General features: G+C 39.8%; 1 protein-coding gene across 1 annotated transcript in view; it reads right to left on the bottom strand.

Moving 5' to 3' along the window:
- Window positions 1–3,886: 3,886 nt before the first annotated feature.
- KCNK2 (potassium two pore domain channel subfamily K member 2) overlaps window positions 3,887–27,570 on the bottom strand; it is a 132,537-nt gene continuing 108,853 nt past the window's right edge. Inside the window, 2 exon segments of the mRNA XM_033144775.1 lie at window positions 3,887–6,177; window positions 23,467–23,606. Of these exon segments, the coding sequence (XP_033000666.1) occupies window positions 5,860–6,177; window positions 23,467–23,606 (458 nt within the window). The 3' untranslated portion in view covers window positions 3,887–5,859.

Below are 27,570 nucleotides of genomic sequence, written 5' to 3' on the forward strand. Positions count from 1 at the left end.
GTCAGATTGTAAAGTACCATTACAATTTCTTCTAACCAGGGCAAGTTATCTTTTCATAGTTGTCTTGATTTTCTAGGGCTTCACCTAGTGAGGTAGCTTTGCAACAATTACTTGCCCATATCTATTAGGGTTGTGCACAGGCCCTCCACACAAGATTTGCCTTTTATCGATTTTTTTTTAAAATTATGATCTGAGCCACTCTGTACACTCTTTGCTTCAGTCTGTGTTTGGGGTTCCAAGCTGCTCTGTAGAAAGCAGAAATCTGTGCTCCTCATTCATTATTTTTCTTATTTAACAAAATAAAATTTAACAAAATTATAACGGGGAACCCCCTTCTTTTTAAAGTTTTCCTCTTTTGGCCAAAGTGAACGAGCCCCTCCAGAGTGGATTAAGCCTGCCAAATTGCAGACAAATAGGTCCAGTGGCCTTTTGTGGGGGAAGTAAAATGAATTCATGTTCTTCCATAATTCACATTAGTTTCTTTTTCTTGAGAGGGAGAACAGGGGTTTGTGTTTTTCTTAGCTAATGTAAAACAACTAAGAGGTGGCTGAGTGGTGTGTGTGCTTGCTTGCACATTTTAAAAACCTTTGCAGCTTGCTTCACAGCAGCCTTTCAGGCGTTAGGCCTTACAGGCCTCCGATAGGCTTATGGCATGAGACTGTGCAGAATGATACCTGTGGAGTTTTGAACAGCTCTAGTTTTTGAGTGTGTGTGTGTGTGTGTGTGTGTGTGTGTGTTAAAGCTGAGCAATGCAGGATATAAAGGAACACATCTTAAATTAAATTTTAAAAATCCTCCACTGCATTCATTCATTCATTCAAAACACACACAATTTGGAGCTCCTCTTTAGTCAACATTTTGGACAGCTTCACTTCTTGAAAATCCAATGAGCAGGTGTGGGGAACCTTTGCCCCTCCAGATGTTGGTGAACTACAACTTCCATTAGCCCCAGGGAGCATCATTCCAAGGATGATGGAAAGATCAAACACAGAGCTATGTGGGACTGAAGAGTTCAGAAATACTAAAGGAACAGAAGGCGTTGTGGGGCCTCAGCTGACTTGAGGAGATATTGACAACAGGTTTTGAATCAGTATTGGAGGGGGGGAGACATCCAAATCACCCCAATTTGTCTAGTTATTCAGCCTTCCTCCCAGACTGCCAATGCACACCACCAATATCTATGACAGTCATTTATGTGTGGCAGCAACTCCTCTGACTTAATTTTTTATCAATATTGGGGGTTTTTTTTACACTCACTGGGTTTTTGTTGCAGCTGCTGTCTGTCTTGATAAGGTTTACTGTTTCATATTCCAAGAACCACTTGTCTAGTAAATTTATCTACAGTTTTGGGTACGGTAGCAACACACTGCATTAACAATATGAGCGTAGGCATTTCCTGGAAGCACCAAATATGTCAGCGGGATGATGGCTTAGCATTTATGAATTCCAAAAACCACCCTTCTAGGGAACAAAATAAACCCTTTATAAACTGATCGGTGGGTGTTTTACTTCTGGCTACCGCAAAAGAAGAATACGCTCAGTCATCACTATCCTGTGACAGCAAAGGCACCCAATAATACATAGATTTTGCACTGGCTTACAATAAACCTCCCTCCACTGTTGGTACCTTATACAGGTGCTTTCTTCACATCTGACCAGGCTGTTCTGCCAAGGGTGAGAGGGAAGAGAGCAGCACAGTTGTCATGTCCAGAGAATCATTCATGTGCATGATAATCCCCAGCAATCTCAGTGTCTGAAAGTGAGAGCTTCAATAAACCCCTGTGCAGAGACCAAAACAAGGGGGAAAGAGGGAAAGGTGGATAAAACTGGTTGCAGAGAGATGGGGACCAAAAGCATTTTATGCTGATTTTTTTGTGCCTCCTTGTATTCCCCAGTAATTTGAGTGCTGTTTGAAGTTATATTCATAGCTCTGGTTATTTACGTGTTTCGGATGTATCCAGAGCTATTTGGCTAAAGGAGTTGTCATGGCTCAGGCACTGGAACAGGATTAAGGGTGTCATAACTTCCCGAAGAGTAGGAGCTGCTAGGAAATCAGGAGGAAGCCAGCTCAAATTGTTATTCATGGCGGGAAAGGCTAATCTGCAACCATAGACTTTGATCTTCCTTTCAGTAACACCTGAGAATCTTGTCCCTGATTATTTGTCATGGAACATCAACCATTCCTGCCTAGGAAAATAGTTGTCCTCAGCAGCCCAGCCCAGCCAGAAGCAATGCAGCACACATTTGGCCGGTATATTGCTCTTGATACTTAAAAAAAGAGAATGTAATTTGTAAATTTATACAACCTGAAAGCCAACTAACAATCACATCATTATACCAATCCTGTCATGTAAACTGGAATTATTATACCTATATTGCATGTGAGGGTTAAGCTATTCTGCTCTGCCTAAGTGCTGTCCCATGTCCTGAAAATCCTGCTGTTTATTGCATATCTCTGATTTTATCACGCTCACCCAGCTCCAAATATGACAAGAGATTGTGGCCTTTGGACTGATGCTCCATTAAAAAACAACCATGTGCATAGAAAGGGTTCCTTGACATGGTATTGTTCCGTGTCCATGGAAGTTGTTGTATGGTGAATTATTTCATTGTGCAAGTGGCACAGCCCAGGCACAGTTTTATCACCTTTGCAAGAACCCAGCGTCCAGTTTCAAGTATGAAGTGTGCTCAAAAGTGTGCACAGTTCCCAGCAGCGTAGAACAGGAACACAGGAAGCTAGCTTATACTGAGTCAGGTCTATATAGCTCAGTATTGTGGACATTCACTTCCAGTTCTCCAGGATTTTAGAAATGCCAGGGACCAAACCTGGAAACTTCTGCAGGCAATGCAAATGCTCTCCTATTTAGCTATGGCCCTATCCTTACCCTACTTTCCCATTAAAGGTAAAGGTAAAGGGACCCCTGACCATCAGGTCCAGTCGTGTCCGACTCTGGGGTTGCGGTGCTCATCTCGCTCTATAGGCCAAGGGAGCCGCCGTTTGTCCGTAGACAGCTTCCGGGTCATGTGGCCAGCATGACAAAGCCGCTTTCTGGCGAACCAGAGCAGCGCACGGAAACACCGTTTACCTTCCCGCTGGAGCGGTCCCTATTTATCTACTTGCACTTTGACGTGCTTTCGAACTGCTAGGTGGGCAGGAGCTGGGACCAAGCAACGGGAGCTCACCCCGTGGCAGGGATTCGAACCGCCGACCTTCTGATCAGCAAGCCCTAGACTCTGTGGTTTAACCCACAGTGCCACCTGGGTCCCCCCACTTTCCCATTACTTTCTGTAAAAGATCCACATGCAGATTTGAGTACCCATGGACTTCGAAATGGACTTAATCCAAAACTATCTAACAACTAAAAACTTAAGATGTTATTTGGCAGCCATTTCCATTAATTTCTAAGAACCAATTTTCACATCAGAACCCCAGTTCAAAGAAGTGTGAACAGATTATTTGCAAATGCAACTGACTTGCAAGACAGCAGCATCTTACCCTGAATTTCAGGATGCTATTTAAATGCTGTCCATGCCTGAAAAATAGCTTGCAAAACCAATTCAAAGCTGGGCCTGATATGTAGCAACAGGAAAATAAAGTGCAACTGCATGCACCCAATGCCTTCGGCGTAGCTGAAGGTGACTCACTATATCATAGCCAATGTGTTTAAGACAAACATAAGGCAATTGCAGCAAGTGCGTTTTTTTCATTGAAGAAGAAACAAGTTGGTGCTAAGAGGGCCTATTATTTTATATCTACCAAAATAATTAGCTTTGTTTGTTAAAATTAAGGCTGTAACTTGGTGCAAGGCTATCCTAATCCGCTGTGCTACTTTTACAATAGACTTCTCGGGGTTTTAATGGCGACAAACAGGAAACCCGGTAAGGCATGTTTTAATTAAAAACTTTATTATTTTCATTTTCATTACAATTCACAGTTTATGCATGGCAAGAGGACCTTTCTTACCATGTCAACATTCAGAACACTGTGCTGGGAGAAATGGTGGGGAGGGGCCTTTCCTTTGATGAGCCTGGCCTGGTAATAGTTAATGGAACTTTGCTGATTTGAGATGTACACTCTCAGTAACTCTCCATTTGATTGCTATTTACATTGATAACTTAGATTTGTTAGAAAAGAAGATGAAGCATCCGTACATTTAACATTCATAGTTCAAAATGCTATTCAATAATCAGACAGAATGGATTTGTTACTTGAATTGTGTCCAATTGAAGTCCCGTTTTGCTTTAGATAATCAGAGCCAAGGATGCAGGCCTCAAACAGCTCTACAGATGCAAGCCTCTGATTTCAATGAAGTTTGCATCATAGTTATGCTTTGAGGATCAGGCTGCCTATTAATCTCTTAAGGGGTATTCTATTTGTTTTATATACAGCCAGGATGAAATAGAATAAAACGGTGAAAAAAATAAAAGACAATCCATTCCGTTATTTAAAAATCCTGCATTCCTTCTGAATCTTGCACACACTTAGAAACAAAAGACACAAGAGGCTATAAAATTAATGCCCCCCCCCTTTAAAACAATTAAAGAAATCCCAAGGATTGGTTTCAGATCTGTGTATCAGCCTATTCTACCCAAATATTCAATTATATTCAGATTGTGCTATTGGTCAACTGTTTTTCACGCCTGCATTTGTGTTCAGATACCGTCTATATTCTCGATGTAGAAAGTCACAGTGATGCCAGTTTCAGCTGCGTTCCCACTTTTAATCCCAGCTCCAGAATGGGCAAAAACGTACGATGTAACATTCAGGAAAGCAATCAGCAGGCGGGATCCCTGTGCTAAAATAGCTTATGGCATGACGTGGCTAAAACAATGAAAATTTCAAATCCTTATCTGCCAGCAGCATGGTGTTTAATAGAAATGCTGATAATTCAGGATTGTTTCATGTTGTTTCTGTGTAAAATGAGTCTTTTGATTGCACCAAGTAAATCTTACCTATCAAATCGGTTAATAATACAAAACTGAACATTTTTGGTATATGATGCATGGGACTGAACTGCCAGCTACGGCTTGAGTAATGAGACCTGAAATGGATCCATGAATTCTACAGGTCTGTTGAGTGTACATACTCTGCACCTGAGTAATAAGAAAAGAAAAGAAACCTACTTGCAGGGAGACACCTTTTGCAACCCTGGTAATTGCAGTGCCTTTAAAGCTAGACTTAGAAGCGGTGCTTTGATGTTTTTGGATTTGGCATCAGTTTCTTAACGCTGGTATCCTCAGCTTTAGACACCCTTAAAACATGATTGCTATGGACTAGATGAAATATCAAAATGAGATATGTTACTCATGCAAGAACCAACCAACCAACAAACAAACGAAAAACCATTATGAGAGTTATAGAGGTTCTGTTTCTTTAAAAGATAAGGCACTGACAAAAATTTCTTAGGTAAAAGGCTGCATAAGATTTTCTTGCCATTTACATATAGATTGTAGTCCGTACATGGTCCGTTCCTAGGCTTGGTAAGGTAGACCCTGAAAAGTTTAAGGACTGATCCCTCAAAGCTACATTGTTAACCTAAACCAGCAGTATTCATTCTTAACGCCTTATGGCACATTAGGAGAGATGAAGAAACAGTCTGGGCACAAAAAAGGCATCAAACATTGCTTGTTCCAGCATTTGTCAATGACAGAAGTGCCATTCATTTTGTGTCTTTCAAGAGATACGATGGTGACTCTGAATCCTTATTGTGGGTGGATTTCTGTTGGAATTCATGCACATGATAAAAAATAATGCTATTAGCATCAGTTATGGACAAGGGGGGGAAATATCAGGAACTACAAGGTAAAGTCTAAACCATAGGCTTCTTCTTATTAAAAGATCAGGATTCAAAGTCAGTGCTACTTAATGTTTTCAATGACAGCAATCTCTTCTGCTGCACAGTGAGGAGTCAAGCCATTCATATAAATGCTGTCCGTCTTTGTGATGGCAGGCAAGAGGTCTTTCTCGCTGGTGAGGTGGTTGACAGACAAGGTTCTCTTGCAAGGAGTCAGGTCTTGGCTGTGGTTCACTGCCATTTCTGCAGAGAGCTTCCTTTTGATGGAGGTAGCCCGCTGGAACTTGTCGTAAATCTCCACACTCAGGCGTCTACGTGTTTCTTTGAACTCTGCCGTGACATTGGCTGTCCATTCAGCTGCATGAGCTCTGAACTCTCCCACCTAAAGAACAGAGGGAAGAAGGGGGCCGGGCGGGGAGATAGAAAGAGAGAAAGATTGGGAAAGAGAGAGGGGAGAAAGATAATGTTACTTTGCACTATAAAAATCAATGCATCTATTAAATCTCCATAGGAACAAAAGTATCCAGTGTTGACCACAGGATGACAAAAAGCAGCTGCCCATTGGCACACTTCCTTTGTGCCCACAAATACTCCCTTTGATTGATGCCCAGACTCTCATTATTTTGTTTCAGTGGAAGAATTTAGCTGCCATCTTACTAATATAATAAAAAGGACACACAGCAACAGCTAAAAAACCTCCACAGCTAAAACATTTCACAGCTCTTTTTATAATTTTATCTAGGCCAGTGAGGTGAAATTGCCTTTAAAAATTAAGCCTCGACAGCTGAGAGGATCCCATCTGCACAGGGAGCACTGAATTCCCAGCAATCCAGAGCGTGTGTTATGTGTTGTTACCAGGGGAGCTGTCGTGGTTATTTATGGACACCCTGGCAGTATGTGTAATGATCCCTGTGAGACTCGACACAGGCGTTTCTAAATTTAGATGGAACGGGCTTTTAAAAGAAAAATTTCAGCTGTCGCTGTTCTGTTTTTAGTGCACGTTCAAACTGAGGATTAATGCAAGTGACAGTTTTAGTCAAGTCAGCAGAATGATTGCCAGTCTCTCCCTCTGCTGCAGTAATAAGATTACTACGTGAAACTTGCAAGAGTGGTAGAATGAAGTGATCACTAACACTTTCAAATTATGCATACAGTTATATGTATATCCCAGGGTGCAGGCATAATGATAAGTGTGGAAACTCATTTCTAAAAGTAATGTAAGCTAATATTTCTCTTTTGTACAATTTGAGGCTGCTCTATGTGGGTGGGTGGGGATACACACACACACACACACACACACACACACACACGATCCTGGTGTTGCGGCCAGCCACTTGCACTGATGTTTTTTGTATTTATAATTTGAAATATTATTATTTGAAATATTTATATTCTGCTTTTTTCCAAATCTAACTGAAAGGAACATGCAATATATTTAAAGTAAAACAACAGCAACATGACAGCAATCAATCACTACCAACAAATCAAAGCCAGCAGTAGATTAAAACTGGCTGAAACAGCCAAAGTTTAACAGCCAAAGGATCAACAATCAACTCTTAGATCTAAGGTATAAGGTACCTTCCTAGGTTTCTTCCTAAGGGCTTTATATTCGGATGGCAACACTTTGAATCAGTTCTGGCAACAAATTGGCAGCCACTGCAGGCAAATGGAGCAGAGGTGTAATATGCTGACAGGGTTTCATGCCTGTCAGCAATTGTGCTGCAGCATTATGCACTAGTTGCAGTTCCAAGACCAAGCACAAAGGACACACCAATGCAGTAATCCATATAGAGTGCATTGCAGTAAAAGTTGCCAGTACAAGATGATTGCATTTTTATTTCTTAACACCATACATCTCAATCACTCTCTCTTTCTATTTTTGCAATAGACTTGTTAATTCTTTTATTCTAATACTCGTCTCTTATCTGCTTGTTAATTCCCTGATAACTAGTGCTATTATAAGTTTCCTTGGTTCTGTGGCATGCTGCAACTCATAGCTCAAGACCTGAAAATACATGTATTGGATGGGTACATGAATACTTGTGCATGTACATGCACGTGTAGACAAAGGCACAAAGTAACACTCTTGATGAAGCCACTCGTGTACCCAGTGTGCATTGGTTCATAATAAGATATAGATTTTTATGGCCACTCCATTAAAGTTAGGAGCAGATAATGCACGGGCATTTTTACTTAAAAACCATTTGATTTATTTTCATGATTCATTAAGTTTAGAAAGGAGGTGTCAGACTGCTGCTTTAATCACTTCAAAGTGAATCTCTTTATAGTAATTACTGCACTTAAATAAATTAGCCTAATTGTTGAATTTTCAGTCATTGGCTGAAACGGAGATTAGCAAGAACGTATCTTTCGCAAAAGTATAAAGAAAGCAACATGAATTATGAAGCATTCACTATTCAAAGTTCACTATTCAAAGTTGCATTGTCTGACCTTAAATAGAAAGAATCAGGGTTACAGATTTTGATAAACTACAATAAATTTATTGTGGAGATACCTTGCCAAAGGTGTTTTGCAGTAGTGGCCAGCAAGGTGGTGTGAATGGGGCTGCACTGAAGACCCAGCTTCTCAATACTGCAACAATGCTACCAGTTAGCAAGAAGAAAAGGATGAAGGACAGTGGGGGAGCTCTGCATGATGTGGGCACAGCAGGTGGAAGCACTTGACTGGGCTCCATGGTTGCAGCCACACCACACCAAGCTCCCCACTGCCTTGCCCTTCCCCCTCTTGGTAAGTAGCAGCAATGTGCACAACTGGGAAGTCAGGAATGCAATGTAGCTGCACCCACACAGCCTCACCAGCTGGTATTGGCTCTACCATAGAGTAGGGTGGCCACTCACACATTGCCAAGGGACCCTCTGGAATGGTGTATGATGGGGCATGGAAGAGTTGCAGTAGGCTGAGGAAAGTCAGCAGGGCTGCCTTGTGCAAAACTTCTCTGGATCCATGCCAGTGTGTTTTTAAATCCTATTTTCTATTCTGTATAGCATCCAGGATCATATGAAAAATTAATCAGCAGTCATACTGTTTCTTTTTCAGGTCTCCCCCCGATGGCAAATTGAGAACATGTACCTTCCATTTACAAAATTCCTTCTGTGGTGGTTCCTGATTTAAAAGGGGCCAAGCATTTTCACAACTAAAGTTGCTAATAAAAGCAAACAGAAGTGAAAAGCCACAATCTAGCGAAGATTAAAAACACATTAAGTCCCTTTGAAATTAATGGGGCCAGTATCTGTACTTAATGCAGCTTGAATTTAGTGACATGGAGTCACATAATTTCTGAACTATTCCTTCAAGGTTCCCCCAGTACCACCACTTATGCTGTTATAATGGAATGTGAAAATGTCGCTGACAATCTGGACTGCAATATTTCAAGACAATGTGCAAAGCCTCCTGGATTTAGAATGAGATGTTATTAGACTTGCTTTGTTTTGGATACCACCTTTCTTCTCTGTCACCATCCCATACCTGAGTTCAGGCCAGATCTTGAACTGAATATCCTGAACTGACCCCTCATTTTGTTGTTGCTAAAGAACCAGTTGCCTATGCAGCAGGAACTATTCATAAACTCTGCAAACTGCTTGGTCACACATCCAGGAGATGACAGAAAGTTACATCTCCCCAAATTACTGTACAATTGGAGGAGGGGGCATGTTCAACAATCTATATTCACACCATTTGTATAGATGGCTTTGCACTCAATGGGTCTCTGAAAAACTCCAAAAGCGCTGGCACTCCTCATCACATTGCAATAACATGCAAAGCAAAGTGTATGGGCTCTGCCCTTGCAAACTGTTTGTCCATGTCTTCTTTTAACATGGAAATTCTGTAGGGTGTGGTACCAAAAGCACAATTCCCTAGGTGATATAAGGTCTATAAAGGGGAAGGTGGTCTCTCAGGTAACTTGGTCCAGATCTTGAGCAATCTTATTCTCAGAGTTCTTAGTCATAAGGTGCCTCTGAGGCCTTTTTTCTTGATTACCTTCTGTAAGTTTCAGTAGTCATTTTTGTAATAAAATGGAGTGCAGTTGTTTTTGGTGGTGCCTTTGGGCAGAAGTAACTCATAAAATAAAAAGGTGATAGGGATTTATTGCAGCACACTATTAAGGCATTCCCATTTCCTTTTGATTCTAGGGTTACTTGTGTATATAGTGGTGTCATCCTTCTCTATTCCATCTGATTGGAGAAAGTTGGCATCACAGTTGCTGGAAGTAACAACGAGCAAGATGGTTGCTCTGGACTCTAATTCTTCTGTGCCCTCAAATGCACTCAAAGAAAATGTTACCTTTTCAAAATACAAGTGGCTTTCCCATGTATTGCTAAAGACATAAGCTCAAAAGGTTACTGATAGAGGGCCGCACAATTTTCAGACTGCCAGAGCTCATAAGCAACAAGCTCTTGTAATTAAATTCCTCCTCCTCTTTATAACAATGTTTTGGTGAGAGTTCAGCTTCCTCCCCACCCCCCGAGGTATGACATTTTCTCATAGTACACTCAATTTTACCTTAATTTGTAGCGTAGAAGTCAGTCCGTAGCTGATACTAAGTCATTGAAATGCCACTTGTTTGGGATTTTGTATTCCCAAACATTTCTACATGCGTATCATACAACAGCAAAGACAATCTAACTTCTTTCATTGAACCTCTTTTGGTTTATTAATGATACAGAATTCAGTACTAAAATTATTTATCTCCACACATACATACAAACACACACGCACACTTTATTCTGTAAAATACTTCTTTACAGACATACAGTATTGCTACTCTCTAAAAATTGGGACAAATGATTGGAGTTCAAATATATATTTAAATAAACATATGTGAGAAGATCTTTCTGAAAGCATATTACACATTCTATACAATAGTAACTGCCTAGAGAGTTTATGCTGTAAGTACAAGTGGCTTCAAATGTAAATAATAGGGGCAAATGTAAGTACAAGGCATGCTTCAAGTGATTTAACCTTCTAAGATCTAAGAGCAGAATGTTCTTTACTGTCCATATGGAATTGTCTCCCTTGTGTCCTGTACAGTCTATAAGGGAGGTGGGAGACCACTTTCAGGCAGAGAGCCAGATACAAAAGTAGCTAAACCTTCCAATCCAACTTCCATAGCAGATCTGATGTCTGTTACAAGCAGTATGGCTTGTATTGGTGCTAAATGCTGAATGCAAGCCACATCTGAAAAGGAATAATCAGGAGGTACCTGACTGTTCCTTTGCAGTTGTCTGTCCTGGGCTTGATGTCCTATGCCATTACTTGAGTGGCAGGTGGGCATGGCCTAGTCAAACAGCCTTGTGTGTCTAATAAAGTTGTCCTAAATGAACAACTGAATAAAGTAACTCATAGGCTGAAGACATCCTTGTTACAAAATGCATATGATTTTCAATGTGAAGCTTGAGTTGCTTTCAGTGTACTGAGCTCCCTCTTTTATAATTTCTAACAATTATGACTAATGCATTGTCTGAAGCTCTGAAATCATTTTTGCTGATGTAGTTGTCAGTTATTTAAAAATAAAACTTCCCATTAACCTCCTGAGGATACAGCAGTCTAACTAGAAAGAATAATTTAAGTGTCACATTATCCATGCAGAAGACTAGAGTACAGAATGTTTTGTCTTTCCTTTCAAAAATCTTTTTTTTCAACATCTCAGGAGCTGCTAAGTTTGCCTCTGTTTCTGAAAACAGATGGGCTCAGATGGAATCACTAGAAAGCAGGGTGATTGCTGGGGTACTTGTGCCAATTTATTGTTTGGCTAGGAAAGCTGTTCCACTTTTAGTTCACTTGTCTTTGAAGACTGCCAGCGAGATGAATTTCTGAAAAAACTGAAAATAACAGAACACTCCAAGGTCTTTTTAAAAGTTTCCAGCTCTTTTGGTTGCAGACAAAAGCATAAAATTATGACTTCAATAGGGCCTAATGGTTCAGAAAGCAAATAAAGGAACCTGTGTTTCCTTTAAAATCCATCTGGGTGATTGTGAGGGATGGGAATAAATTTCGAACACACAAGCTAACCATCTATTGCTTCACTGATGGTCAAGTAGGACCCTGAACACTAATGTTCCATCAAGAACCCCCTTGTTCCTCTGATTAGGTTACCATGAACAAAAGGCTGTGGGTTTTGTTCAATACACGAATAAGCTACACAGTTTCCTGGCTGATTCAGACTCCATAATTCCAAAACTTGCACACATTTCCACTTTCTTTCTGTTGCTTTTGGACAATAATCCTTCAAGTTTGAAAGGAAAGGAGAAGAAGCAGGCCGCCCCCATAATCTAACTCCAATGCATACTGTACACTCACACCCAAAACTTGCAGCAGAATGATGACCCCACATGCTTACTTCAACATCTCTTCCCTAAACCATGGTGATTGGAGTGTTCTGTGATTAAAAGTGGCACCAGTCCATCAAAATGAAAGATGTACAAACCTCTTCATCCAATCTTCATGCTACTTACTTTACAGTATTACAAAATGGGGGACTACATGATTTGAAAACTGCATATTAAGGAAATGAGGCACTCCACTGCCTCTGAAATTGAGCTTCATCAGAAATCTCATCCCAGCTAATTAAGCTTCTTGATCTTAGCATATTTTTGATAGGCAATTGAGTGATCAATGTGTGTTGTACAGCCCTTGATTGCCCAAGAAAATGTACTACAAGGGACAACGCCTACTGAAACAAACCAACGGGCCACAATATCAAAAGAGCAAATTGGTGCTTGAGTAATTGAATAGTAGAATAAAGAACATGAAACCCCTGAGAGGGAGTAATGCTAAAAATGAATGCTAGGGACATGAGGCTGCCATAACATATGGACTACATTCATCTTGTTTAGTAACAAACAGCCTTACAAGCAATAAATGTTTATTATATATCCATTTGCCTCTCTCTTCTGCACTTGTGAACGTAAGGAAGATTATATCAGTGTTTCTCACACTTCTGATAAGCAAGGTGCACTTTTTAAAATGTTTTAAGATGGAAAGCACAATTTACTGTTACACCTAGGGTGGTTTACTTTTACAAGGTGTAAATATTACCCATCCTCAGGGGAGCCTACACCATGATTGGAAGCAAGCAAGCTAAAGGTAAAAATTTGTGACAGGCAGCTTCATCTGAGGACAGGATAATTGAGGTGGGTTTCTCCTTTAGGAGTGATTGAACAGTCCAGTCACAGTGGATATGAAGACTTAATAAAATTATATGTGCCGTGTAGAGGTTGACTGAAAGGAGACCATGCCAGAGCAATGAATCATGAAGATAAACAATAGGTGTCCTCTTGTGTTTCTACATGATTCCCGACTTTGCAGCCAAACCGTAGCCTTTTATCTCTCAGGGATTTCCATAGGCAAGAGTTAATTCTTCCACAGAAATTTAATGGTCCTTAAAATCCTGCCAAACATTTGCTTGTCCCTTCACAGGGAAAAGAGTCCAGTGCATATGTCTGGCCACAGCTGCTTCAGGATTGCTATCTTTCTCTGTGTGTGAAATTTCTTGCTTTTATTCAAAGAAATAGATGTGAGTGGCAAGATGCTTGATTTTTCAGAAGGAAACAGAGGTGACCTAACTTTTAAAAGCCCTTCTGCACATACACAATAGTCACCACCAGTTTCCTAAGTAGCAAAGCTGGGTCTAGGAGTACCCCAGAGTGAGCTCCTCTTCTGGCAGTGCTCAGCCCTCCAGTAGCTTTAGAGCAAAGGAAAACAATCTCAGAACGACACATCCAATCCAGTCGTGTGCTGCTTCAGCAAAAATCGCACCACTTTGCTTGACTGCTCCACCATCCCTTCTTGGTTAGCTGACTTCTTGATAGCAGAATTAACCCTTAAGTCACACATGGAATGATCTCAGCTGTTGCACTTCCAGCATGATTGTTCCCAGCAACTTTACTGCTACACACTGTTGCCAAGCTCCCTGTCTTGTTTTCTTCCTTCTCTACATTCATCCAAGTCACCTTTTGCTTCCAGCTACAAGAAACTAAAGAACACAGGGCTGCTCTCATGAAGACTATGATGATGTTTGCAAGCTATCTGGACTTAGGACCAGCAATATTTAATAGTATTGCAGGATAAAGAATCAACTCCCCTTTCCCAAAAGCGAAAGTAAATTCTTCAGTGACTGCCAAACACAATTGCAAGGAAGAATCCTATATTGGCAGGGCACATAGGAAATATATATAAAAAGAGCTTGTTTTATGTGCCGTCTGAGAGCTTGCAAGGCAGAAAAGCTTCTGCCTACAAAAGAATACAAATGCTCCAACAATATAAATCAAAATACTTTTATGTAATTTTCTTCTTTTAAAAAAATCCTCCAAGGTAGCATGTTAATGCAATGCATTAGAGATTCCTGGCAACACAAAAAACCCATGGAATTTACTCTGTACTTACTGCCAACAATAGTTCCAAAACCATTGTGATGAATGGGTTCGTTTATTGCAAGTGCTAGTGTTCTGGATTAAAGGAATGCCAAATGGGTCTAGGCATTTCAAGAGGAAATAGACATATATGATTTACAGCAGAAAGTTTGCTGTGGTACCTTGACTTCATATAAACGGAATAAAAAATGGGGGGGGGGTAGTCCACATGAAAGCCATTATGTAACAGTATCTTGCTCTAGTCAAGGAAACATGAACTAAAGCACAATATGCTTTTCATTTCTGTAGAAACAGTGAATACGCTTGTTTAGACTGCAAAAGTGAGAAAGATAATGATGTGAAAACACATTTGTTACAGTTGCTGAACAAACCAGGTCTGGCACAGTTTTGTGTTATAGTCCCTTCTCAAGTAATAGTGCACTGAGTAGACAAAAGAAAAGTACTGTAATTGAATCACTTAATGTACCTAAACACATTCTTTCCTTTTTAAGGGTCAGAGCACACATTTAACTGACTAAGGATATTAATCAACACAGTGGCTTGTTCACATTTATCCCCATTCTGGACAGCACAGTTTTTAGATTGTATGACCTTTGGGGTAGAATTTCCTGTTTAAATTGTGTATGCAGCCATGTACACTGATGGCACTATATAAATAAATGTTAACAACAACAACAACAACAACAACAACAATAGTAAGAACTACTTATCACATGGACCACTACTATCACACTGTGAGTTTCTATGCCAGGCGCAGGGAGCCTCTGACAGAAAGCACTCAACATGGTGCCCCATTCCAAGCAGCATGCCCATGTTAAGTGTAACTTTTAGTCCAGCAACAATTAATGCCATGCTATGTCTTATTCAGACGCGAGTGGCACTGTGGTCTAAACCACAGAGCCTAGGGCTTGCCGATCAGAAGGTCGGCAGTTCGAATCCCCGTGATGGGGTGAGCTCACATTGCTCGGTCCCAGCTCCTGCCAACCTAGCAATTCAAAAGCACATCAAAGTGCAAGTAGATAAATAGGTACCGCTCTGGCAGGAAGGTAAACAGCGTTTCCGTGCGCTGCTCTGGTTCGCCAGAGGTGGCTTAGTCATGCTGGCGACATGACCCGGAAGCTGTACGCTGGCTCCCTTGGCCAATAAAGCGAGATGAGCGCCGCAACCCCAGAGTAGTCTGCGACTGGACCTAACAGTCAGGGGTCCCTTTACCTTTACATCTTATTCAACAATGACCATAGAAGAAAAAATAGCTGTACTACAACATAGGGCCCTTAAAGGAAAGGGGCAATAATTTAAGAGTGTAAGAATCCAGTTGGATCAGATGAGAGAGAGAGAGGTGGTAGGATATATTTTTTTCTATGCCAAAGTGTCACTTTTAGAAAAAAAAGACAGCTTGTGAGTATTATGTTAGAGCTTTATTGAAAAATATGTATAATAATACTAGAACTCATCACCACCCAATGAAGTGGGTTGGCAGCATATTTAAGCTGGATGAATACATAATTAATTTATAGAATTGAATACAGTTCTGGGGGACAGGCCTGTTGATGGGTATTAGCCTCCAGGCTAATGGAATAAATGGCAATGTGCCTCTGAATGCCAGTTGCTGGGAGGTAAACAATGAGAGAGGGCTTCCCAGAAGCATCTGCTTGGCCACTGTTGAAACACAATGCTAGAGTAGAGTAGATATCCAACAGGGGTTTTTCTTAAGTTCTTTCTTATATCCATCTACTTCAGAATCCTTTTCTAAACACTGGCCAAACAGATGCTTCCAGGAACTCCACAACAAGTCATTCATGAAAGCAACACCCCCTCCTTGTTGTTTGTTCCCAGCATATGTTATTCGGCAAAGTTATTTAATACTATACAAAATAGCATTTAAAGGGCAAAATATTTAACTTAATGCAAACACGTGCACACCATGTAGTTTTTTGAGACTCACTTCTCTCTCTTTTCTTTCTACCTTAGTATAGCTTACTACTCATGAGGTGGGGCATGCGGACACCATGCGACCAGCTGAAATTTTGATCAATTTCCATTCCAGGATACAAGTACCAAGATACTCTCAAGGCATGATGGCACACATTTGAGAGTAAAAACCTGATAGGGGGCATTGCCAGATTATCAGAGGCCAGGTTAAGGAATTAAGACAGAAAGAACAATCTAGAACTGAAAGCAGGTAAGTGATGCAAAAGGAGTAGAATAGCCTAAGAGTGGATTGTATCCAAAGTAGGACTAAGTTCCATCAGCACAACAATTTACAATTGCACAACATAACTTTTCCACATCTCCTCCCCCTTTGCCCCCCATTCTGTTCTGGGTCCCCCCCATCCTCTGGAGAAGATTTGGGGAGGCAACATTCCACTGCACAAGCATAAATCCTTCTGCTAATGGGTTAAGGGCACCAGATATTGCCCAGTGTTTCTTCTTAATAATCAGAATGAAATAGTATCCAAATAGCCTCTAAGAATGTCTCATAGGGAATCTGGCACAGGGCCTTCTTGGTAGTGGTTCCCACCCTGTGGAATGCCCTCCCATCAGATGTTGAGATGAGTAATTATATAATATTTAGGAAACATCAGAAGGCAGCCCTATATAGGGAAGCTTTTTAAGGTTTAATGTTTTATTATGTCTTTATATATGCTGGAAGTCGCCCAGAGTGGCTGGGGCAACCCAGTCAAATGGGTGGGGTACAAATAATAAATTATTGTCAGGAAACCGCCCTTGCCAGAGCTGGAAGCGGTGCCGGGGCTTTCTCAGTATCGTGAACCCCCATCTCCGCTGAGCAGCTCGTCATCTTCCCCCAGTGGAGGAAGCGATCACTCTTCCAGTGGGGAGGGGGAGATGGAGGCAGGAAGTGGGAGCAGGGGCTGTGGCAGGGATGGAGAGCCTCTGCGCCAAGCGGGAAGAGGGGGAGAGGGACCCTTTCCGTCGCCCTGTTTTAGCAGGGAGGAAGGATGTAGAGGGGGGAGGCGGGGGTTCAGGATCCCGTGCCTTTTATGTTGGGCAAAAAACCGGAAACGGACATTCCCAGACTCTGCAGAGGGATGAGCTGGACGTCTTTATTTTAGCTCCACTGTAAATATCTGCACAATAAAGTTTAGAAGTTCTGCGTTTGCCTGATTTCTCATGAGCAACCACTGAAACTCCTTACAATTATTATTATCATCATCATAAGAATATAAGGAGAGCGCTGCTGGACCAGACCAAAGGCCTATTTGGCACAGTATCCTGTTTCCTAACATGGCCAACCAGATGCATCCAGAAAGCCTAAAACTAATATATGCTATTCAGGGACATGTTACCCGGCCACCATGACTAGTGTCTACTGACAGCCTTACTTTCTCATCAATTTGTCTGGTTCACTTTTACTGCCACCTAAGTCAGCACTCATCCTTACATTTTGTGAAAATTAATTCCCTAATTTAACTATGAGCTGTGTGAAGAAGTATTTTTCCTTTTTTTTTTGTATGTTATAACACTCCCACTGTTCAGCTTCAATAGATGGTATTATGAGAGGAAGACAAACCTACCTCTATCCACTTTCTCCATACCATACATAATTGTATGCCCCCCCCCGAATTGCCTTTTAAAATAAAAAAAGTCCCAAACACTGTAACCATATAACTCTTTACAACAGGTGTCTTCTTAAAGAACTCTAATTAATTTTATAACAGGAAGTACAGGAACAGTACAGGAAGATTTGTCGTAGTATCTTGAGACAAACTGACAGGAACACAACGAGTTTAACACCCCTGAGCCATATGTCAGATCAGGGCCCAGATTCACAGCCTTTCTCCCTAACAGTTATACTATGCTTTTGTCTACTAGAAAAAATATCTTCATATTACTGTGCCATTACGAGCTGGATGCCAGGTTTTCCTGGGAATAAATGGATGTGAAATACTGAAGTGCCTTCATACCAGACCTTCCTGATCAGGTAGCACTACTGAACATAGAAGGCATGTAGAAGATTGTTGACCCAATATATCTTCCATAACAAATGGTTGCATTTTGTTTTGGGGAAATAATAATAATAATAATAATAATAATAATAATAATAATAATAATAATACCCTCACCCATCTGGCTGGGTTTCCCCAGCCTCTCTGGGCGGCTTCCAGCACAATATTAAAATACAATGATTCATCTGGTATTAAAAGCTTCCCTAAACAGGGCTGCCTTCAGATGTCTTCTAAAAGTCCGATAGTTTGTTTATTTCTGATGGGAGGGCGTTCCACAGGGTGGGCGCCACTACCGAGAAGGCCCTCTGCCTGATTCCCTGTAACTTTGCTTCTCGCAGTGAGGGAACTGCCAGAAGGCCCTCTGCGCTGGATCTCAGTGTCTGGGCAGAACAATGTGGGTGGAGACACTCTTTCAGGTATACTGGGCCGAGGCCGTTTAGGGCTTTAAAGGTCAGCACCAACACTTTGAAATGTGCCCGGAAAGTACAAATGAGCAGATATCCTGAGCAGAAAATAACCTGAATGTGTTTCTCTTTTTGTAAAACATAATTTGTTCATACAATCTATATAGTAATAAAATATTTTCTTATCCAACGCCCAAGAAAACAAGCTGTTTATTAAACTCCAATGACATTTTAATTAAAATAATTTATAGCCACACTATCACCAACAGATGCACATTATCATGTCAAAAAAAAGTACACCTAACGTGAAACCAATACATTTGCCTACAAATGAATATCCATGCCTCAAAATGGTAACAGATGAAGACACATCAGAAGATGGATTAATGGTCCATAAATGTGGGCCAATGCTTACATTATAGGAAATACATATTTTCACAAATCACTAATCTTAATATTTGGTATAACCTTTCAGAATATTACATGCTGAGAACCTCAAAGGACCAATAATTCTGGGAATCTACCATGCTGCAATCACTACAACCTCTTTGCATTTCATTGATAAGTGGAAAATATAATTCGCAACTGAACCTTTGGGTCTTATCACATTCGCTCCGTATTTCTGTCTAACTGTTCTAGTATATGTGCTGCTGAAGTGAGCATGTCTGTCTAACTGTTCTAATCACCATTATCACTTGGTTAAAAGTAGAGAGAATTAAAAAGCAATACAGTGCATTGAACAGCTATGTCTTTACCTGCAGACAGCTACTGCTTGATTCAGTTCTGCAGTAACAAAACACTCCAATTAAAGCAGCATAATTTTTTTTGGGGGGGGGGGGGAGTATAAAAATCTTTAAGAATTGTCTGAGTATTGTAAATTACATCCTACTGCTGAGTACTAATGTCATCATCAGCACTCCTAACCATGAACTTGGCTTTTGAATGCTGACGGATTGTAGCCAAAATGGGACCATTAAACAACCAGAGGCGGTTTATCAGCACATCTGCAGGAACCCTGAGATTTGCAGAAGTAAAAAATAAATAATTTTTAAAAGCCTAAGGAGGCAACCCTTTCACAAGCAAGGACTTAGTAGCCATGGAACGTAGAGTTACATTTGGAAAAGAAAAACTGGGGACAGTGAAATAGCTCTCTGGGAAACCTAAACAGGAGAACTTTTTTTTAGAAGAAAGGATTCTACATGTCCTGATAGTCATGTATGAATAGCAAACTCAGGTGGGTGAGAGCTTATTAGTTTGGAAGTGGAAGAGAGCCACACATTTCTACATACCCAGAGGACTCGTTAAGAGCATAGAAGTACACTGGTTTGTAAATTAAAAACAGAATGTAAATTAAAGCCTCAGAATGTGCTGACAAGGGGCTGTCGAGCTAACAGGACATGTAGAACGCTGAGGTTTCAGTTGCAGCATGGAAGAAGACCAGAGGTGAGGTGTGTGTGAGAGAGAAAATAAGGTCTCACCTGCTCAAAACATCTATCAGCTTATAATAAACAATCTGGAGGGGGATATTGTACCTGAGGGATGTGTGCCATGAAGTTAAAAGTAAATCACCTCCCTGCATTATACAGGGATGTTTCAAGAGGAAGGAAAGAAGTTCATTTTCTCCCTTTCTCAGTTCCCAGAATCCATCTCTACATCACTACATAGCTGTAAGATGCTCTGGTTCATGCTAGCACAGAGAAGGGTGATATTAGGGATGGGGAAAGTTTAAAATGTCACCTTTCCCTTCTACCCTCTTGAACACTTAAGAGGTCTGAATACAACTATAAGAGCCCTGTATTGCTGCTTTTTCAGTGACTGTCTCTAAGAAGGTTTACTACTTGTGTTGCCACATGGGAATTAATGCCGAAGAACAAATTCTATCAGGGTGGCACTATTTACTGTGACAGTAAGAGGATTTTTATTCAACCACTTGCTGCTGTTTCTTGGCCTCCAGTGGGATCAGGGCCCTTGATCAGGTCAGCTGGGAGGGTAGAAGAGAAAGATCACATTGGTGAGAGGTCACCCTCCATAAGAAAAGTTGCAGTTTGTGCTGTGGTGTTGTGAAATGCAGCGCAAAGCTCACACTCAGTGTCACACGCAGCAGAGGAGCCAAGGGGACACTAATGATGATCCACTCAGGACTAGTAGTAGCAAGAGGATAAAGGAATAGCATGTGAGGCTGCTAGTTCCTCTTTTAGGACAATTTTAACTCACATGATAAGGGCAACTCTTAAATTGAGAAATGATGAAGATATCAACCTTCCTTCTGTTTACCACTAAGGGATATTTTATTTTGGGACTGCTGCTAATGAACCGCTAAGCAGAACTTACAGTTTCAAATGAAATGATCTATTTCTTTCCTTTGTTAATATCTTATTATTGAACTTCTGCTGCCTTTTTATTTATTAGTGAATTAGTGAACTAACACATTGACGCTTTACGTAGGACAGAATACTAATAACAAAAATAATTATCTGGCCAAATAACCTCTGTAGCTCTGAACTGTTTGCATTTCTGAACATGTCTTCACTACAAATACAAACAACTACTAATATTGACTTTTATATCTACTTCTTCATTAACAACTTTCAGTTTTAGAAGACTGTTTTTTATATGTTTTCCTGCATAACTAAGAAGAATAATTACAGCAACAGAATAGGAAACTTTCTTTAAACCTATAATATCTTTTCTTTAAATCAGCAGGATTAACAATAATAGTTTGACTAATTTGTGTGTGTGCTAATGTTAAGTGCTAGTTTTGATTGAACCGTTCTGAGACCTGCGGGCAGTTGTTGTTGTTTAGTCGTTTAGTTGTGTCCGACTCTTCGTGACCCCATGAACCAGAGCACTCCAGGCACTCCTGTGTTCCACTGCCTCCCGCAGTTTGGTCAAACTCCTTTTGTGTACAGACTCTCTAGTGACATGCATCTGTCTCTCTCATTAACCTTCAGGAGGAATTTTTAAATATACCTGTTCACCCAGGCACTTGATGGCTGAAAGATCTTGTTTCCAGCAACCTTTAAATTATTAGGTGTATGTGTATGTGGCAATTTGTAAATGTTTTAAATGTGTTTTTGTTTTTACCTGTGCTGTTTAACTACTTTGATTTTTGTTGTCCTAGGCTCCTTTGGGTGGGAGGGATAGAACTTTAATGGAACAACAATGTGATAAAACTGTTGGGTTATATAAATGGGGGCAGAAGGAACTGCAATTATAACTTTTATAGATGTGAAAAAGCTTTTGATAGGATCAAGTGGTTCTATCTTTTTCAGGTGATGCAGAAGTATGATTCTGGCCACACAGACAATATAATTAGTGAATGATAGATTGTCATCATAGTTTTACTTGCAGAAAGGAACAAGATAAGATTGCCCATTATCATCATACTTTTCCATTTGTATTTAGATTGTTTCTGATTGAGATATGGGATAACTCTAATATGAAAGAGCAGAAGATGGCAAAGCAGAAATTTAAACTTTGTGGATATGCAGATAATGTAGCTCTAATAATTACTGAACCAGAAAGGTCACCAGCTTAGTTTATAAATCTGTTAGAATTTATTACAAAAGTAGCGGGGTATAAAATTAATATTAATAAAACATAATTGTTATCTTTCAGCTTTCAGAACAATTAATAAGATTAAGGGAATAAAAAGAAAAATCCAGACTGGTGTTTTTAAAAGCTGAAATATTTAGGGATTTTTTTTTCCTAGGACAAAAGGACATCTTCAATTATTAAACCGTGATATGTTGGAAGCAAATATAAAAGCAGAGCTGGAAATATGGAGATTTATTAAATTTATTATTTTTGGAAGAATATCAACATTAAAATTAATATTCTTCATAAAATAACATTTTTGTTGCAGCATAAACAAATAGCTAAAAGAGAGCTAAAAATGGAAGCATGGTAGTGAATTGTGAATGATTTTTTTTCTAAAATAATGTGCACCAACAGGGTTGAAAATCTTTCATTTCCAGCTAATTATCATGTTGATTGTTTGGGAAGGATTGTAGATTGGTATTGTTAACTAAATAAAAATCTCAGAAATCATTTGGTACAATGTTTTGTTGGAAGCTGACCAAAAGTGCTTTTGGAAAATAAAAATAGAAACGTAGTAAAAAGGAATAGTCGTGCCCCGTGCCCCCCGTTTATGGGAATTTTTTTAAAAAAAACTATTTGTGCATTTCAAAATCCCCATTAACTTGAGCTATTTTATCCACAATTTAACAAAATTGGAAATGACAATGACAAATTTGTTGATTGGATTAATAATAGCCATATCAAGTTCTTTAGTCATCCGAGGAGAAAGCTGAGTGATACAATGCCCATATTATTTGAACATTGTCAAATAAAAGATTTTCTAAACAATTGGCTAAGAACTCAAGAAAGTGGATTGAGACAGATGTACTGTGTTCTTTGGAAAGATTAATATTTTTATAAGCCATGTTGTCTCAATGTATAAGGAAGGGGATAAAAATGAATTACAATCAAAAATGGGCAGGTGGATATGGGAGGAAAGATTTTGGAAGCTATGTGGAAAATTTAGATAAATATGCACAAATCTGAAACAATGTACATCAGTAGGGAAAATAAATTGCAGCAATATCTAATTATGAATCTATTAAACAAAGACTAAAATAGCTCTAGAAATGTTAAGACTGTGTTTTATTGTGTTTTATTGTGTTTTATTGTGTTGCAGCTAGAACAACTTGTTATCAGGTTTGTAGAAACAGAACTGTAGACAACAATATTAAGCAGTTACTAGAGCAGTTTTTACAGTCTTGTAGTAGTATTTTGTAGCATTGTTTGATATTAACTAAATAAAAATTCTTAAACGAGGCTTACAAACTTAAACTTTGTAAAAATGGAAAATATTTGAGTCATAGTCAGACTATTTCTAGTTCCTTACCTCTTCCTTGGTCTTTTTGGATATAACTCGTAGCCAATCACCGATCATGCTCAGGACAGCTGCAAAATATGCAAGGCCTACAAGGATCCAGAACCATACCATTGGTTTGTAGACATCAGAATATTCAATATCTGAGCCCCCTGAAAAGACAAAGTTCCTTTTTATATATAAAAAATATGCACATAAATATAGCTTTCTGATTTATACTGATCATACTTTATTTACTTTTCATTCCAATTCATGAAAAATGTTGGCCATTCCTTTTCTCTGCACTTATCATGAACTTTGCAGAACAATAACTTTGGTAGAAAGAAATTCAACCATGAAGCATACAAATGAAAGCCCCAATGAGGCCAAAATTCAGCCAACTTTCTTACCAAAAGCAGGTAACTTGTAAGTTTCATTGATTTTTGTGACAATGGCATGCACAATCTTAAATCTTTCCCACTGAACTCAGTTGCCTGGTTTGAATATAATACTAAATGATGGTTTAACATTACATGTGTAAGCTTTAAAGCTCCCTTTTCTCTCTCCAGCTTTGGCATGGCTGAGAGAAGACCAGAAACATATTAAACTCTCCAAGAGTTCTTAATTTCATCTGAATTCAAGGGATTCTGCCAAGTTCAAACTCCAGTGAAAAGACTAGAATAATGAACCACAGGTGAACCCTAATTTGTTTGTACAAACCACAGTTTTAACTAGCTAGAGTTCCTGAGTTTTTACACAATGAGGAAGTCCAGTTAGTTTTAAAGTGCAAATGAAAGTTTCCATTCTCCTCCTGGCCACAAGATGGTCTTGTGAGGGCTCATTCATATAATTCTAAACTATTATTTAGCAAAAAGCTCAATTATACTTTAAAATAGCTGGGTTGCATCCACAATTCCCTCCCCCTCCTTTTGTTAAGCAGGCCACAGACATCCCAGAATCATAGGTAAACTATGCAACTGTGGTTGCAATCCTACACTTCAATGTAACTGAATTCTGAGTAGACATGATACAACTGTACTGTAAAAAAATTGATTCCAGACTATTTTTGTATTAAGCATGTGAAAAAGTTTCCATATTCTGCATGCAGACTCATGCGTCCATTAACATTCACTTATTACCACTGAAACCAATGGATTTTAGCAGTAATCAATTAAAAGCTGGAATCACAAAGGATGCTGTCTTAAACATACATTCAGTTTGCTCCAAAAACCAGTTTGGCTACATCTGAATACTTGATATAACTACTCAATGCTGGCCCATTCCATAGAAATCACAGCAGTCTTTAGAAATCTATGCAAAGCAGTTTTACCCCCTCCCCCCCAAAAAAGAAAGAAAAAGAAAGAAGAACAAAAGAATAAAGCTCCAGTTCTACATTGCAGACAATGGTTGTTAAAGTACTACTTCAGTATTTGGCTTAAAAGAAATGAGAACCACTGAAAAATAATAAAAGGCAAATGCCTGAAATTTCTGGGGGCTAACATATCAATCCACTATACAGCATGGTTCAAAAGTATACTAGTATACATTTGTTGTATACAGATTAAATACAAAAATGACAATGGAAGTTTGTTTTAAGGCTTTGTTTTAAGCAGGAGGCTACCTGAAGAACTGCCTAATCCCTTATATCCCTGCCCAATCACTGAGATCTTCTGGGCAGTCTGATCTTATAGTTTTCATTTGTTTTTATTCTTTGTACTGTACTTTTGTAAACAGCCTAGAAACTATTATAGTTAAATGGCATATAAAATGTTTGAATGGATGAATTAAATAGCTGCTACTCTGGAATATATAACCCATTTTAGTAATTCTGTTTTACATTTGCAATATTCAGGGTCACCATTCAGTGAGGGTTTTATATTGACTGAAGCATTTATGGCCAAGGATAAGAAGAAATTATGTCTGAATTCATCACTACCCAACCCTAGTAGGCAACGCTATGCTTTGTTGTTGTTAAGTCGTTCAGTCGTGTCCGACTCTTCGTGACCCCATGGACCAGAGCACGCCAGGCACGCCTATCCTTCACTGCCTCTCGTAGTTTGGCCAAACTCATGTTAGTAGCTTCGAGAACACTGTCCAACCATCTCATCCTCTGTCGTTCCCTTCTCCTTGTGCCCTCCATCTTTCCCAACATCAGGGTTTTTTTCTAGGGAGTCTTCTCTTCTCATGGGGTGGCCAAAGTACTGGAGCCTCAGCTTCAGGATCCAGGTGGGAATTCCAAAGAAGAAGCAGTAAGTTGACTAAGGATACAGGGTTTTATTCAAAAGGGACAGCAAAGGAGGCCAGGTATTGGTAGCGAGTTCAGAAAGCTCAGGATGAAATGTATATGAGCACCAGGAATCCATTCTGAGGGCAAGGGCTCACTGAAGAGTTACAGAAGGCAAAACCATGACTTCAGCAAGGGCTGGCACAGTTTCATAAATTAAACTGGGGTAGGGAGAAGGAAGCCTCGTCTAGGCTTCCTAAGGATCCAGTGCAGACAAAAAGGTAGGTGCCATTTTAATATTCTGGATATCAGAAATGCCTAAGGCCAACCTTGACACCAGGACTGGCAAAGCTTTGAATACAATTCTTTTTAAAATGCTAAGAAGGTTCACCTCATGTTTTGCACTTTTGACTGATGTGAATTTTTGCACACCTCCATATTTTCTAAGTTAAGCATTGTCACCTAGTGGTAGACCAAGCTGACTGCAATGACGGGGACTTAATGTTCCAGGCATTTTGAGGTTACGTGAGGATAAACCTGCCGTGAGTATTTAACACTGCTTTCAATTACAGGGTAAGCAATTTCATTGACTCCAGTACATTAGTGAAATTGTTTAAGTCTTCCTCTTAACATTCTTAGGCCACTGCTGTAGTCTGCAGCCAGCTGGCAGCACTATCATCAACACCAACTGAATGTAAGCATTGCAGGAGAACTTTAAAGCAGAGGCAAATGATCTACAGCTAGCCTTCAAAAAGTGAACAAAATATATTGTTATGCAATACTTTGCACATTTCCTTAAAATGCTACATCTTAGTAAAGACCTAGCGAGCTGAACCTAAACTTAGGGGTGGCTGCAACACTTAAAATTTTAGAAGTACCCAGGGATCTTTACTATTTTATACTAAGCAAAGCCTTGGGTCTAAAGATCCTCAGAAATTAAATTAAGTATCTGTGTCACAATGCTGTTATTCTAGGCAAGGCCAGATTATCAATGGTGCAGTTGGAGGAATTTGCATGAGGGTCCTACCTGTAAGGGGGTTCAGACTATCATCTTTCATTGGGGGTGGGGGAACAAGTCTGTTGGAATTCCAGGAAGAATGTTAGGAAGCAAAGCTTGTAGCTGATGAACTAGCTCCTGCCTTTCAGCATTTTTTAGCCAACCAAGTGAGGTGAATTGTGAATGAGGAGTGATTTGTTTCAGCACCAGGAGTTAGAAATCCCTGGGCCCTAAAGAGCTGCTATTTCCTTTCCTTTCCTTTTATTTCATTTCATTTCCTAGTCAACTGAATCTCTGTAGTTTGCCCAGATAGTGCTAAACAGCAGCAGCAGCAGTCAGTCAGTCTGGCCAGAAGGAAATGCCCTTTGCATTACATTACCCATTACTTTCTTTGTGATTTCCCCCCCTTTTACAACCCCACTCTTGTTTCTTTAATTCTTCTCGTTCTTATTCCCTTCTTATCCATTTCTCATGAGGACTGTTGCAACCCCTCTGCTCGTCATGTGAGTCCTACAACACCTCGATCCATGACACCTCTTAATCTTTATGTCACTTTTTCACAGCTCTTCCCTTGCAATCATCTTGCAAAGCAGATCAGGCAGAGATAATGAATTGTCAAAGTCTACAATGAGGGTTTCATGGCATAACAGGAATGTGAACCTCTGCCTTCTACATCTAAACACGAAACTGTACCACACTTTGCCTGTTTACAATTATGCTTCAGAGAGAATTAGCTCTAATTCTATACTCTTTATTGTGTTTCTGTTTTCATCTGCTCATAACTTAGTCTCATGTAGCTTTGTTACTATATTTAGCATGATCTCTGTCATCATGTTGGAAGATGACAATGTACATGGAAAAGCTTTCTAACTTTTCACCTTCACAGAGCAATGTACTTTTTCTGGAATTGTTAATG

Source organism: Lacerta agilis, chromosome 3, assembly GCF_009819535.1.
Source record: "Lacerta agilis isolate rLacAgi1 chromosome 3, rLacAgi1.pri, whole genome shotgun sequence".
NCBI lineage: Eukaryota > Metazoa > Chordata > Lepidosauria > Squamata > Lacertidae > Lacerta > Lacerta agilis.